This window comes from Mycteria americana, chromosome 14 (genome assembly GCF_035582795.1).
Source record: "Mycteria americana isolate JAX WOST 10 ecotype Jacksonville Zoo and Gardens chromosome 14, USCA_MyAme_1.0, whole genome shotgun sequence".
In the NCBI taxonomy this organism is placed as follows: domain Eukaryota; kingdom Metazoa; phylum Chordata; class Aves; order Ciconiiformes; family Ciconiidae; genus Mycteria; species Mycteria americana.
In genome coordinates this window covers 17,651,767-17,666,334 of record NC_134378.1, presented here as the reverse complement: position 1 = coordinate 17,666,334, position 14,568 = coordinate 17,651,767, and the positions used below count along the sequence as shown (strand labels likewise).

The following is a 14,568-nucleotide window of genomic DNA, read 5'->3' as shown; positions in this document are numbered from 1 at the left end:
TCGCCGCGGTCCCGGTGGGCGGGCGCCGCCATCCCAGTGCCGCCACCGGCACCGGGGCGCTGGGTTCGGCTTCCCCGTGGCATAGGTTGGGCGGGTGGCAGGGGGGCAGCCGAGCCCCGGGGCTGGGAGCGGGTCCCATGGCTGCCCTGTGCCCCCTCTGCGGCCGGACCCCCCGCGCCAAGCAGGGCAGCACCGCGCGGGCAGAGGCTCGGCGCCGCCTGCCGCTACCGAGATCCCTGCCTGGAGCAGCCCAGGGCTGAGGGTACCGTGGCTTGAGTGCATAGAAAAGTGTCCTGCTGTCCTGCTGGCGCGGCCCCGGGGTCCCCAGGCAAACCCTGGGGGCGAAGGGGGAGATCGCCCCGCCTGGCAGCTCCCCTCTGCCCTTGGGGGGGACAGGGAGAGGGGATGGGGCTGGGGGGAGCCAGGGGAGCCGCCCCACACCGGTCCCCGGTCCCCATGCAGCCCATCCCTGGTGGCTTCCTGGCTCCGTGAGCGGGACCCGGCGAGGAGCTGGGCACCGCGTGGGGGCTGCGGCAACGCTGCTCGACGCCTGCGGGGGTGAGCCCCGGCCCCAGCCTGGCCCCCCCGGCCGCTGCCCCCAACCTTCCCTGAGGAAAAGAGACCCCCCCCCGCCCCCGCAGAGCCACCCCGCGCCCAGCGCTGCCCCGGCGCAGCTCAGCACCCACCGCCGGGGTCTGCCCGTTACCGGCGGTGAAGGAGGGGTGTGGGTCGCGGAGGGCCTGGCCCGCTGCCCAGCCCCAGCCATGCTCTGCACCCTCCTCCAAAAGGGTTTCCGAGGCTTCCAGTTAGCACCAGTTAGCACCAGTGACCCCAGCAATGGCCTGCCCCAGCCCGCTGTCACCCTGGCCTTCCAGCTACAGAGAAATGGGAAACAAAAGCAACGTGATGCTACCGACACCGTGCAGCCGCCTGCCCCGGCCGTGCCATGGAGCCGGGCACCCACCCCATCCCTCGGGGACCCCGCGCCCCAGCCCGGTGGGCGGCAGCCAGAGCCGTTCCCGGGGCAGCTCCCCACACCAGCCCTCCCCACGGCCGGCGCGGTGCCTCGTGGCGTGCCTCGGTGCCTCGTGGCACAGCGGGGCCGGTGCAGGGCTGCCCACGCTCCCCTGCCCGCGGCAGGGCTTGGCACCGCGGCACGGGGCAGCCGGCGGCCGGGACCCTGCGGGGCCGGTGCGGGGGGTATGTGTGTGCGTGGCGGGGGGGAAAGGCACAGGGGCCGTGGGTGCGGGGGGCGAGGGGCCGAGGTGGTGCAGAGCCGTGGGGTCTGGCAGCTCCCCTGCAAACCCCTGCCAGCCCCCTGCACACACGCACACACGCACACGCATGCACACGCATGCACACGCATCCCCCCCTTGGGACACGCCTGGCCCCGGGGCCACGGGGTACATTCAGCACAGCCTCCGGGCAGGGGCACGCCAACGGATCCGGGCAGGACGAGGGGACACATTCAAACCCGGAGCCTTCGGCAGCCCCGCTCCTCTGGGGAGACAGGGACAGGCAGGGGCAGGCAGGGGCAGGCAGGGGCAGGCAGGATCCTGGCTCACATTTATACTGGGGAGCTGGAGGGGGCTGATGCCGATGGGCGGACGGATGGAAACGCTCCCGGGTGGGAAGCGATGCCAAACCCAGGAGGGGAGAAGGGCTGGGGGGGTGAATCCCGCTTTGGGGAGCCCTGGGAACGCCGGCAGCCCAGCACGCCCCCCCCTGCCCCCCAGCAGTGCCAGCCGGGCCCTGCCTCCCCCGGCCTCAGCGGAGGTAGAAAAATGTCACACAAAATGTCACCATTCAGGTGAAAACAAACCCGATGAGATGAAGCGGTTCCAGGAGGGGCGGGGGGGGCGATGGGGCGCAGCCATCCCCTGCCGCCCCAGCTGGAGCCGGGGGCCCGGCTCAGTGCTGGGGGGGAGCAGGGTCGGTGCCCACCCGTGAGGGGCTCCCCGGGCCAGGGTCTGCACCCCACAGGGCAGCAGGGACCCCACGGAGTGGGGGCACGGCTCGGCCCCGAGCCAGGGGGACCAAGGATGGAGATGAGGGGGCTCCCCCACAGCTGGCAGCGCGGGGCAGGGGGAGGCAGGAGACACGGGGGGGTTGGCCAGACCCCGGCTGTCCCCTGCCCCGGCTCCCTGGGGGTGAGAGGAGCCCCACACCCCCCCCCGCTGCAGCTGCACTCCAGCCCCACGGCCCTGCTGCGGCACAGGCATGGGGCAGCCCCCGCACCTGTGTCCTCGCCCCAAGGGCCGTGCCGTGCCCCACCGTGCCCCAAGCCCCTCGCGGCCACCAGCCCCCGGCCCGGGGGTGCCCCCGGTCCCCGTTCTGCACCGCCGACCCGGCCGAGCCCTGCGGGGCCGCAGCACCCACCGCCTTGGGCTCAGGCATCGGTGAGGTATTTTGGCAAGGACGAGCCCCGGGGGGAGCCAGGGCAGCCGCTGCGGGCTGGGACGGGGGTCTTGGCTGCGGGAGGGCGGCGCGGGGGGAGATAGCACCGAGAGACCTCCCCGGCCCCCACCCGCAGGGTGCTCGGCACGGCGGCACAGCAGCGCCGACAAACCCAACGGAAAGGCAAACGGCTGCAAAGACGCGGGGTGGCCGCGATGGCACCGGGAGGGCCCCGCCGCAGCCCCGCGCCCCGCGCCCTACACGGTGGTCTCATACTCCAGCACCTCCTGGGGGGCACCGGGGGTGCGGTACTGCAGGCGCGGGGTGGTGGGCGACGCGTACTCCAGCGCCAGGATGGTCTTCCGCAGGCGCCGGTCGATGAAGTGGGCGTCCCAGGCCGGGTACTTCTTCCTGGGCAGGTCAATGCGGATGACGGGCCTCTCTGTCCGCGGGGCGCGGGCAGCCGGCGCCGGCGGGGCGCAGGGTCGCACCTGGAAGACGGGCACGCAGCTGTCCCGCTCCCCCGGCGCCCCGTCCCGCTCCCCCCCTGTAGTCCGCGGCAGCGAGCGGGGGGGGCTGGTGACGGCGTCTGTGGGGGACCCCGGCGCCGGGGCCGGCCGCTGCCGGAAAATGCAGCCCCCGGCGCGGGGGCTGAACATGGGGCCGTTGGGGTGCAAGAGGCAGTAGTAGATGAACATGAAGAAGATGCCGAGGGCGAAGCTGGAGCTGACCACGCAGACGAGGATTAAGGCGTCGAAGTCGGAGGTGGTCTTGCGGTCGTAGTAGAGGAACCAGAGGACGGTGAGGGCGGCGTTCTCCGACAGCGTGATGACGTAGTAGATGCACATGCGGTAGCGGCTCCGTCCCTCCTTGACATTGAACCAGCAGAAGATGTAGATGATGCCCACCACCATGTTGTAGATGATCTCCTCCCACTTGGACATGCAGAAGTCCGTCTCACCCTGGATGATCCAGAAGGTCATGATGCACCAGTGGGTGACGATGAAGATGCCGAAGTAGAGCTGGAACACGGAGGCGAAGAGGGCGAAGGCGATGGCGCGGGCGGCGATGGTGAAGAGGTGCCACAGGATCTGCACCACGGCCCCCTTGTAGGACATGGGCATCTTGTCCTCCCGCGAGTCCCGCAGCACCTTTTGGTAGGAGGCGATCATCCACGCCAGGGAGACCAGCGAGGCCGAGGCCGAGAGCCCTGCGGGTGCAAAGCAGGGAGGGGCAGTGAGAGCCTGCGGCAGCCCAGGGTCCTCCCTCCAGCCGCCCCCGTGCCCCACCGCGGGGGCCGTGTCCCTTACCCTGCAGCGGCTCGACGCTGTTCTGCTGCACCATGATGCTGAGCTGCAGCACGAGCTGGGGCGCGCTCTTCAGGAAGGTCTCCAGCAGCCGCAGCATGCTGATGTCCGCGCTCTCGAACATCATCCGCCAGTAGAAGTGGCGGCGGCGATGCTCGGCCTGCCACCGGCTCTGCAGCCCCAGGTACAGCGTGCGGAGGTACCTGCGGGAGGTGGGGCGGGAGGGTGAGAGGAACCCCCGCCACCCGGGCAGCCGAGCTCACCTCCCCGTCCCCACGCCAGGCGTGCCCCGCGACCGCTGCCAACCCGCTCCGGCGAGCCCTTCCCCCCCGATTTGGGGCCGTGGAAAGCCCCCCGCGCCGAGGGTGCCGGGGGCTGCAGGGCAGCAGCGATGCTGAGCACGTCCTTGTCCCACCCGGGGACCCAAGGTGCTGGGAAGGGGCAGCTCGTGCAAAGCCAGCTCAGCACCCCGCTGCCCCGGGGCTCACCTGGCCATCACCCCGCTGCCCGCCCGGCCATCACGGTGCCCACCCAGCCGTCGCCCCGCTCCTCAGCCCCCCCGGTGCTGCCCCTGCGCCCTCGCCCCCCGCACAGGGTCTGGCTTCCACCTCCAGCCAGGGATCCCGCCCGCAGCCCTGCTCTCCATCCACCCGTGGATTTGGGGTGCCCCAGCCAGCACCACGTCTGGCTGCTTCGCAAAGGGACTATTTTGGTCCCGGCTGGCACAGAGCCCACCCTGCCTCCCCCTGCCCCGGCCAGGACGGAGGCACCAGCTGGTCGTGCCGTGCTGCCCGCGGGAAGCTCCCGGGTGCTCGTGCCGGCGCTGCCTTGGCAGGGCTGCGGGCGCGGGCATACATCGGCCCCAGCCATCTGGTCGTCGGCCGGGGGTCAGCGGAGGTGTGCGTGGCACCGACGCACGCACCGGCTGAGTCACCGCCACCAGGGCCCCCTCCCCACGGCACGGGGCCAGATCCGGGCACCTCAGGAGGGGACACAGGGCTGGACGGGCATGGCATCCCCGGGCAGCCCTGCCTGCACCGTGGGCCGGCGGCTCCGCTGCCTCGGGGGGAGGAAGGAGCCAGATGAGGAGGAAAACAGAAAGGTGAAGCGGGAGGACATCGAGCCATAAAGCTTCCTCCCAGCCGAGTGAAACCGTCACGCAGAGCGACGGCCTCTCCCTCGGCTCCAGAAAGCGCTGCCAGCCGGCTCCATTAGCCCGGAGCGCGGGAGAAACCCTGATCCCAGCACTTTCGGCTCATCCGTCAGCGGGAGGAGGCAGGAGCCGTCCCTGCTCCTGCTGCAGGGACGGCTGGGTGCTCCCACCCCTGGGCTGCACGGCCCCAGGACTACGGTGGGGGCCTTCAGCTGGGGCCACCGAGGCCCCCGTGCCACCCCGCTGCCATCTGCTCCCGCCCCGGGCAGCCCTGCCGGCTCCCTCGGCGTGCGGGAGGGCAGGGCGGGCACGCCAGTCCCACGGGGCTCCGTGGTCCTCCCCAGTGCGGCTGATGACGCCCCGGCAGCCCCATCACCGCCTGCCCCATCCCCTCCCACTGCCCTGCCAGGAGCCCCAAAAAGCTCCCCCCCCGCCCCGAGAGCTGGCCGCCGGGCAAGACATTGCTGTCAGCAAATAATGCAATTTTAGTAGTTCCGCCCCGGTTTCCAGCGGGTGCTGATGGCTGCAGGGGCCAGCCCACAGCTCCGCGGCCAGCCCAGCTCCCGGCCCCCCCCGGCTTCTTTGCGTTGGTGTCAAAATGATGCTTTAATGTCCATCTTGAGGGGAGCAGCTAATTTTAGCTTTTGCTGCAGCCCATCCCTCGCCGCTCCGGGGGAGAGGCTGCGGATGCCCGGCTCCCAGCTCCCGGCACAGATTTGCACTCACGGCCAGCACGGCCATCGCGGCACCACCGTGGCCGCTGCCCCCCAGCCCCTCTCCCTGCCAGCCACTGCTCCCGGCGCCAGAAGCGCCCGGGGACGGACCCCCCTCGCTGGCAGGGTGCGAACCAGGGGACAGCCTGGGGAGGGAGGGCACGGCGTAGGGGGAAAGCAACGGGAGAAGCAATGCAGAGCCCCGGATGCCGCAGGGCATCGCTGCTGGTCCCGGGACACCCACGCGTGAACGAGGCCTGGGCACCGGTGACCTCATCCTTTCCCTGTAATCAGCCTCGCTAATTGGGCTCGTCAGCACCGTGGTCCCGCTGGCTGTGGCGCACAGCAGCCCCCCGCACGCAGACCCCGGGGCTGCGCCGTCCCCGGCTCCTCAGCCGCTCAACAGGTGACCCGTGGCCTCCCCCAGCTTTCGGCGGGGGCACAATTATCCTCCCGTCTTCCCGTCAGCTCCATAGATCTCATTAAAATGAGATTTCATCTCCCATCAACTTGCCAGAATGAAATGTTGATTCTTATTTGTTATGCATTTGATCATCCCGCGGTGTTTCAGCCCAGAGAAACATCCCCGCGCTGACAGCGCACGGCGAGCACTTACCAACCCAGCGCCACAGCAGCTGCATGGGAAATACAGAATCAATCACTTGAAAAAAAAATCATTTAATTTTCAAAAAACTGATGATGAGGCAGAAACCGACCGCGAGAGCTCTCAGGGCTAATTGCTCCCTCCTTTGTATTGCAAAGAGTAACCCAGTGAACCCCCCCGCAGCGGGAAGGTGGTGGGCTCGGGCAGGCGCCGGGTTTGCCGGAGCCCCGCCACAGCCGGGTTTGCTGCCGGTGGCACCGTTTGCCCCCCAGCTGCCAGCTACTGGCCCCGGTTTTCAAGTGTTGGAAGAAGAGAAGTGAGAGGAAAAAAGCCTGGCCCTGGTTATAACCAAACCCACTAATTGTCATCCTCAGATGGAAGAAGATGAGGGACCCCCCGGTCTAAGAGTGAGCGATACGGAGTATGATTTTCCTAGAAGGTAATTTGGGATATCATCCCTTAATCCTTCATTTAAACAAGAAATTTGCTTCCCTGTTGCAGCCATTTTAATCCCTTACACATCCCGCCAAGTCAGGTCACCAGGGAGAGCTGCACACGGGCCCGGCTGGCATGTCACCGCGCTGATGAAAGCCCCCGCGTCCCACCGTCCCCCTGGGTCCCCGGGGTGCTCAGGGAAAGGCTCGGTCCGGCCCTAAAAAGCCCTTTGTCCTGCGCACTGGGGCCGGGCAGGGACCCCCAGCAAGTGACTGACCCCAGCGCTGGGTCCTGCAGCGGGACAAGCTGACACCCCGAAGCTGGGAGCCCCCAGGGCCCAGGAGAGGGCTCCTGAGCAGGCAGAGCAAAGCCCCAAGGAGCAGAGGGGCCGGGGGGGGAAACCTGTGGGTCCCAGCTCTGCCACCCTTCGTGAGCCCACCCGGGGAGCTGCCGAGGGCACCCGTGCCCCGCGGGGCTGCCACTGGACTGGCATCAGGAGCGAGGGGTGGCACCGGGGCCCCGAGCCAGCAGAGGATGGGGGGACGCGGGCTGATGGGGGGCTTTCAGGGAGGAACTGTGAGTGGAGAGGGCACCCCGGGTCTGTCCTCGGTGACCCCCAGGCAGCCAAACCAGGTGCGACCCTGGGCTAAAGCAGGCGCGGGGGCACAACGGGCACAGGCAGGGCTGTCCCCAGTGCAACGGGACCCACAGAGACACCCCGGCCAGCTGCCAGCCCACGGAGGTGGCAGGGGACCCCTGGCACGCTGCCAGATGGGGGGCACGCGTGGCGTGCCCAGCATCCCTTCCCTTCGGCGTTTCTTTGGTGAAAAAGCTGGTGACTTTCTGCGAGCGGAGTGGAGAACAATTCCCTGAGCCGCAAAACCATCCAAGAAGCAAGTCCCCGAGCGCGGCGGTGGCATGGGCCCGGCTGGGGCCCGTGCCGCTGCTGCTTACACGAGCACATGGTCATGCAACCGGCACTGTCTCCGGAGAGCATCCGTGGCGGAGTATTTGCATTTGCATCATGAACAACTAACTTCAGCAGCTTCTCGCAGCAGCTTTAATTTGGGATGATCTCAGAGGCAGTGCTCGGAGCTGGCACGCCTTTGCGCCCTGTGTTTTTGTGATTTGGGGGCCTTTGCCACAACTGGGGCTCGGGGCTGCGCAGCGATGGATTTGGTAGGGGGGAGACCCGCCGAGGCAATCGCAAGGCAGGGAGGAGGCAGGTAAATCAGGGAAGGGGGAGATGTTCGGCAAGGGGCACGGTGCCCTGGCCGGGAAAAAGCCTTCCCTTCACATCCAGCATTTATTCCGCACTTATTAAACCGCCACATCCACCTGCACCGGATCCAGCCTCACTAATGGGTTTAGCAAACTGCATTTAACTGGTCACCCGAGCTAATCCCAAATCCCGAGATTAGAAAGAGCTTCAACTGCAGCTTGAGACCAACATGTCCTGGAGGGTCAGTGCTGAGAGTTACCGCTTTAATTGGCTTAAGAGCCTCCGTGGTGCAGCAGATCAGGAGAGCACGGCTGACACCACCGGGAGCAAAGCCCCCAGCCACAGGCTGGCCCCAGCTCAGGCCAGGACCAGGCAATGGCCCACAGGGTGCTGGGGCCAAGGCCGGCTGCAGGCAGGCTCGGCGGATGGTGGGCCAGAGAGCTCCTGTCCTCTCCCTCACCAGCCCCTCCAGCACACTAGGCAGGGTTTGCACCCATCCTGCGGCCAGCGTACCCCGAGAGCTGCCGTGGGGATGGAGTGGGATCGGGGAGGGGCAGGCAGTGGCCGTGTTGGGGAGGGAAGGGGCAGGAGCCCCCCTAGCACAGCGCACGCTGCACTGCAAAACAAAGTTAGACATCCCGGGAGCATCCCCGGAAAAGCAGCAGACGAACGAACGCATGCAGACAACAACAGGGAGTGGAGGAGCCTCTGTACCAGAGTAGCTCAGGAGGGGAAACAGCACCGAAACCCGAGCCGGAGCGCTGCCTGCCCAGAGCATCGTTCCGGGAATTTGCCATTGTCTCCACTCCCCCCCCAACACCAGCCTCCCCGGGAAGCAGCTCGGTGCCAGAGCCACGGCTCTTCCCCAGCGCCCCGAGGAGGGAGCTCAGCGGAGCTGGGAGGGAGCAGTGCCGGCTCCACGGCAGAGGGGAGGAAGGTGCCAATAAACCATCAGCTCGGGCTTCTGGAGGGTCTGCAGAGACGCAGGCAAAGGGCCTTGAGCCTGCTCCAGTCTGCCAAGCTGTCGCTCGCCCTGCCTGCACAGCCTGCCTTTCCCAGGCCCAGGAAGGGGCAGGCAGCAGAAACGCAGCCCCGGTGGGAAGCCTGGACAGGCTGGGGATGACCGGCACCTCCTCACCCGCCACCCCGCAGACTACAGCGAGCTCCGAGCAGGAGCACGGGGAGGGACCTGGGAGGAGAATCCGAGCCCAGGGTGCCTGGCACAAGGACTCCGCTCCCCCGGGACCCGGCTGCCGTGGCCAGGCAGGCTCCCCAGCAGGCCCAGCACCACCCGGCCGCGGGGACAGCAGGCCTGTGCCACCCAGCTGGGCTGCGGGCTCCTCACGCCAGCTCCTGCCCACACCCACCCGCACCCACAGCTGGGCTCTGCTGGGGGCTCTTCCCCACCACCCATCCTGCTGTGGCTGCAGAGGGATCGGTCCCCATGCCCCCCCCCAGCTGCCTGGGCCCCTGCTGCACCTCGCCATCCCCACCCGCTTCCCCCCGTGCCGTCCCCACCTGTGTCCTCTGTGCTGCACCCTGTTATCCCCACCCAAGTCCCTGCTGCACCCTGCCACTCCCTCCAGCCCCAGCCCGGCTCCATGACCCCCGTGCCTCCAGACCTGCCCCAGCTGCAGCAGGGGGACGAGGCCCTGCAGCAGCCCCATCCTGACCCCCCAATCACCCCGTACCCCCCGTACCCCCATCCCCCGTAGCTCCAGACCTGCCCCAGCCGCAGCAGGTGGATGAGGCCCTGCAGCAGCCCCATCCCGACCCCCCGTACCCCCCGTACCCCCATCCCCCGTACCTCCAGACCTGCCCCAGCTGCAGCAGGTGGATGAGGCCCTGCAGCAGCCCCATCCCGACCCCCCGTACCCCCCGTACCCCCATCCCCCGTACCTCCAGACCTGCCCCAGCTGCAGCAGGTGGATGAGGCCCTGCAGCAGCCCCATCCTGACCCCCCAATCACCCCGTACCCCCCGTACCCCCATCCCCCGTACCTCCAGACCTGCCCCAGCTGCAGCAGGTGGATGAGGCCCTGCAGCAGCCCCATCCTGACCCCCCAATCACCCCGTACCCCCCGTACCCCCATCCCCCGTACCTCCAGACCTGCCCCAGCCGCAGCAGGTGGATGAGGCCCTGCAGCAGCCCCATCCCGACCCCCTGCTCCCCCCGTACCCCCCGTACCCCCATCCCCCGTACCTCCAGACCTGCCCCAGCTGCAGCAGGTGGATGAGGCCCTGCAGCAGCCCCATCCCGACCCCCCAATCACCCCGTACCCCCATCCCCCGTACCTCCAGACCTGCCCCAGCTGCAGCAGGTGGATGAGGCCCTGCAGCAGCCCCATCCCGACCCCCCGTACCCCCCGTGCCCCCCGTACCCCCATCCCCCGTACCTCCAGACCTGCCCCAGCTGCAGCAGGTGGATGAGGCCCTGCAGCAGCCCCATCCCGACCCCCCGTACCCCCCGTACCCCCATCCCCCGTACCTCCAGACCTGCCCCAGCTGCAGCAGGTGGATGAGGCCCTGCAGCAGCCAGACGCAGAGGCGGCAGCAGCCGCGGGGGCCGCGGGCGCTGTCCTTGGTGCTGCCGGCGCTGTCCTTGGTGCTGGCGGCGAAGTCGTAGACGAACCACCTGAAGCTGAGCAGCTGCACCACCAGCGAGGGCAGCAGCACGAACAGCAGCGTCAGCCCGAACCACCACCGCTGCCCCCGCACGTAGTAGTGGGCCGCCAGCCACAGGTCCGAGGCGCCGTCCGCGAAGCAGACCAGGAGGGCGCAGAGCACCCAGCAGCCGTCCCGCAGCCGGTACCGCCGCGCCGGGGGGGCCGCGCCGCCCGCCCGCCTCCCGCCGCCGCCGCCCTCCGGGCTCTCCAGCCGCACGGCCGGGCCGCCGCCGCCGCCGCCGTCCGACTTCGCGGCCATGTTGTCGGGGGAGAGGAGGAGAAAGGAGGGAGCGGGAGAGACTTCCGGAGGGAGGACGGCGTCGCCGAGCCCGCCCCGGCAGCGCCCGCCCCCGCCGGCCTCGCCCCGCGCCCGCCGGCCGGCACCCGCCGCCCGGTGCGGCCCGGCCCGGCCCCGCCGAGATCCCCTCCTCCCCGCCCCCCCCACCCCCGGCCGGCGCCGGGAAACCCCGCCCCGGCCCCGCCGCTCCCCCTCTGGAAAGGGCAGCCGCCCCCCAACCGCCGCCGCGGGGCCCCGGGGGAGCGCACGGTGCCGGTGGCCGCCTCCCCGCGCCCGCGCCGGGAAGGGCAACCGGCTCCCCCGGTCGGTCCCGACTCCCCGGGCCCCCCGCCCGGTGCCAGCGGGTGCCTCCCCGCACCCCGCCCCGGTCCCAGCGGAACCCCCCGGGGCAGCGGCCGTGCTGTCCGGCCACCCCCACCCAGCTCGTCAAGGACCGGAGCTCCCTGGGCAGCTGCTGGGCGGCCTCGGGCTCCCCCGGCCCCGAGTCTCAGCCCTCAGCCCATGGGTCTTGCCCTTGAGCGGGCCGGGGCGGTGGGACCCCCCCACGGGCCTGGGCGGATGGAGATGCTGCGGGTGCCTCTGCTCCCCCAGGGCCGGGGCAGGGCCACAGGCCACCAGGCTCCAGCCCGAGATGGCCTGAGGGAGTCCCAGTAGGGACCTGCTGGGCTGGACCTGAGCCCTGCTCTGGAGGGAGAGTCCCAGAGGGACCTGGGGAAGTCCCTGAGGAGCCGCACAAGCGGGTGAAGTGCCGAGGTCTCCAGGTGGACCTGGGGCACGGGGGTTTGGGTGTACGTGTGCTCAGATGCTGCCCCGCTCCTCGGCTCTGCCCCACCATCTCTCCTCCTTTTGTTGCCCGGCAGAGTTGGGATGCAGCGTGTCCGGCAGAGCCAGGCTGCCCTGGGCTGGCCGACAGCGCGAGGGGCTGCTACCGCCGCAGGACCCGTGCTCGCATGAGGAGCAGCACTGTGCCGGCACGCCCCGCACTGCTGGGAGGGAAAAGGCTTTTTGCTCCCTTGCAGCCTGTCTCCGGGGAGGGTGATCGCACGCAGGCAGCTGCCTCATGAAGGCAGCTTCAGCCCCCAGCGCGGCCCAGAGGGATGCTCGCTGCATTTCAGCCCCCAAGGCTCAGCCCCGCGTGTCTGCCTGCGGAGGAGCCACGCGTGTGGCTGGAGCCTGGCCCACGGCGAGCACGCCGCAGCATGCGGCGAGGGGGAGCGTGTTTTATCCCGGGAAACACGGCCAACTTCCAAACTCCGCCTTGCGGAGCAGCAGGGGGGGATCAGCGCAAACCCGGGGTGAGTCTGGGTTCCCGGTGCACAAAACCAAGGGAGCAAGCTGGGGGGAAGGCATTACTCAGCACAAGGGAGCAGAGTCAGGCCCTCGGCGAGGCTCTCTCAGTGCTGCATGTATTAGCATGGGTAATGTGACTTAAATACCTAACCTTGAGATGCTCCTCACAGATCCCCTTGACAAATGCCTGTCTGGGGGAGGGGATGCTCCCAGCATCCCAGAGCCCGAAGAAAGGAGCCTTTCATCCGCTGCGGGTCAGGGCCAGGGCCCCTTCAGAGGACAGGCTCCGCTGGCCAGAGCCCCCGCCGACGCCTGGCCAGCCCCAGCCCTGTTTGGGCTCGGTGCCTGGGGAGTCTCTGTCCTGGCTGGGCAATGGAGCAGAGGCGGTGCCACTGTGATGGCACCAGGAAGAGGGGACCTGGAAACCAGGGAGAGATGGACCCACCTTCCCTCACAGACCCTGAAACACCCCCTCTGAAATAGCAGTTAAACATCCACAGCCTGAGAACGTGGGGACTGTGGTTTGAAGTCTGATTTATCTTAACAACAAGCCCTAGCAGCCACAGGAAAAAATGAGAGAGGAAAAAAAAAAAATCTATAAACATCCCCGAAGCCTTCCCGTGCAGCTGTCAGCAGGCAGGGAGGGTTTCTAGCTGCATACATAAAAGTGCTGCAAGGAAGAAAAAGGAACATGCTGAAACCAAACCCTGCTCTTTCCACAACAAAACACACAGCAAAGCAAAGCAGCCCTTGGCAGCAGCCGGGCAGCTGGTCCCTCTGACTGCCCAGTTCCCAGGGCAAGTCATAAACGTGCAACTGGTCCAAACTGGTCTCCAGTCCCCGGGCTGACTCCAGCTTCCAAGCGAACGGCCTGCCCCCGGCACCAGCTCCAGGAGGAGAAATCCATGATGATTTGTGGCTGGCTCAGAGCTTGGCTGGGGAGGGCAGCACCAGCCACCACTCGCTGCCCTACGAAAGTTTTCCAGGTGCCCGTGGCTTTGCGATCCCTCCTGCTGCAGCAGACTCAGCTGCAGCTTTCCCCACGCCTGTGCTGGGCCGGGGCCCTCCTTCCCGGGGAGCACGGCCCCTGCCCCTCCATGCGGCCCAACATCCCTGGCAAAACCCTGCCTTCATTGCGCTCTGTGACGTGGGTGACTCCAGACGGTCACTGGGCTTCCCCCCGCTGCTGCCAGCACACGGGCAGCACATCCCTATCTCTGTCCTCATCCCCATCCCCATCCCCATCCCATCCCATCCCATCCCATCCCATCCCATCCCATCCCCATCCCCATCCCCATCCCCATCCCATCCCCATCCCATCCCTATCCCTATCCCCATCCCCATCCCATCCCCATCCCCATCCCCATCCCATCCCAACCCCATCCCCATGCCTACCCCTATCCCTATCCCTATCCCTATCCCTATCCCTATCCCTATCCCTATCCCTATCCTATCCCTATCCCTATCCCCATCCCATCCCATCCCATCCCCATCCCATCCCCATTCCCATCCCCATTCCCATCCCATCCCCATCTCCATCCCATCCCTATCCCTATCCCTATCCCTATCCCTATCCCCATCCCTATCCCATCCCATCCCATCCCCATCCCTATCCCTATCCCCATCCCAGTTCCACTCCCATCCCCATCCCATTCCCATTCCCATCCCATCCCATCCCATCCCATCCCCTCCCCATCCCATCCTATCCTTATCCCTATCCCTATCCCCATCCCATCCCATCCCCATCCTTATCCCTATCCCTATCCCTATCCCTATCCCTATCCCTATCCCTATCCCTATCCCTATCCCTATCCCCATCCCATTCCCATTCCCATTCCCATCCCATTCCCATCCCATCCCCATCCCTCCCGCACAGGCTCTGAAAGCCCTCCCTCCCCCTCGCCGTGCTGGGCAGCGTGAGGGCTGCTGGTGGAGGTGCTGGGAGAAGGTGTCCAGCCCGCCGAAGGGGACAGTCACCACCCAGCCAGGCCGTGCTTCCCGAGCACCACCTCCAGCTCCGAGCTCTGCAGCCAAACCCCTCTCAAGAGGCCGTGTCCGTGCGTGCGCGGCAGGACAGACAGACAGGGCTTTCACTGCCCACAGAGCTTTTTGTCACTGGCCTGAAACACGTGTCCCCCAGGAGGCAAACGTAGCTCCGGCTCTAGCTGGGGTCCCAGCACACATCACGAGAGCCAGGCACTCTTCTCTTCTGATCCCGTCAAAGCAACAAGGATCAAATGCCGCCTTCGTGCCCGGCAGCAGCGGAAGCCAATCACTCCGCGGTGGATGCTGCGGTGTGAGGCTGCAGGAGAAAAGCAGACCCACGTCCCGCATCCTGCGCCCCTCGTCCCGTCCCACGTCCTGCAGCCCACCCTGCAGCCGACCCCGCTGCCCGCGTCCCGCTGGGACTCCGCGGGAGCCAACCCTGCGATGGTGGATGGGAAGCAGCTGGCCCCGATCCAGCCTGTAGATCCCCAGCCAGCC

At 68.0% G+C, this 14,568-nt stretch overlaps 1 protein-coding gene across 1 annotated transcript; it reads right to left on the bottom strand.

Annotated features, from left to right (window-relative positions):
• Positions 1-2,311: 2,311 nt before the first annotated feature.
• Positions 2,312-10,755, bottom strand: XKR7 (XK related 7). The gene is made up of 3 exons (XM_075517210.1): positions 10,319-10,755; positions 3,708-3,907; positions 2,312-3,607 (listed from the first exon to the last, which is right to left on the bottom strand). Exons 1-3 carry the CDS (start codon positions 10,753-10,755, stop codon positions 2,655-2,657), a joined length of 1,590 nt encoding a protein of 529 aa, XP_075373325.1. The 3' UTR covers positions 2,312-2,654.
• Positions 10,756-14,568: the final 3,813 nt, after the last annotated feature.

Excerpts from the sequence above, each read along its gene's own strand:
- XKR7 (XM_075517210.1), bottom strand. The coding sequence starts at position 10,755 with ATGGCCGCGAAGTCGGACGGCGGCGGCGGCGGCGGCCCGGCCGTGCGG. Across the intron at positions 3,908-10,318 it reads CAGCTGGGGCAGGTCTGGAG|GTACCTCCGCACGCTGTACC; the intron begins GTACGGGGGATG and ends CACCTCCCGCAG. Across the intron at positions 3,608-3,707 it reads CAGCGTCGAGCCGCTGCAGG|GGCTCTCGGCCTCGGCCTCG; the intron begins GTAAGGGACACG and ends TTGCACCCGCAG.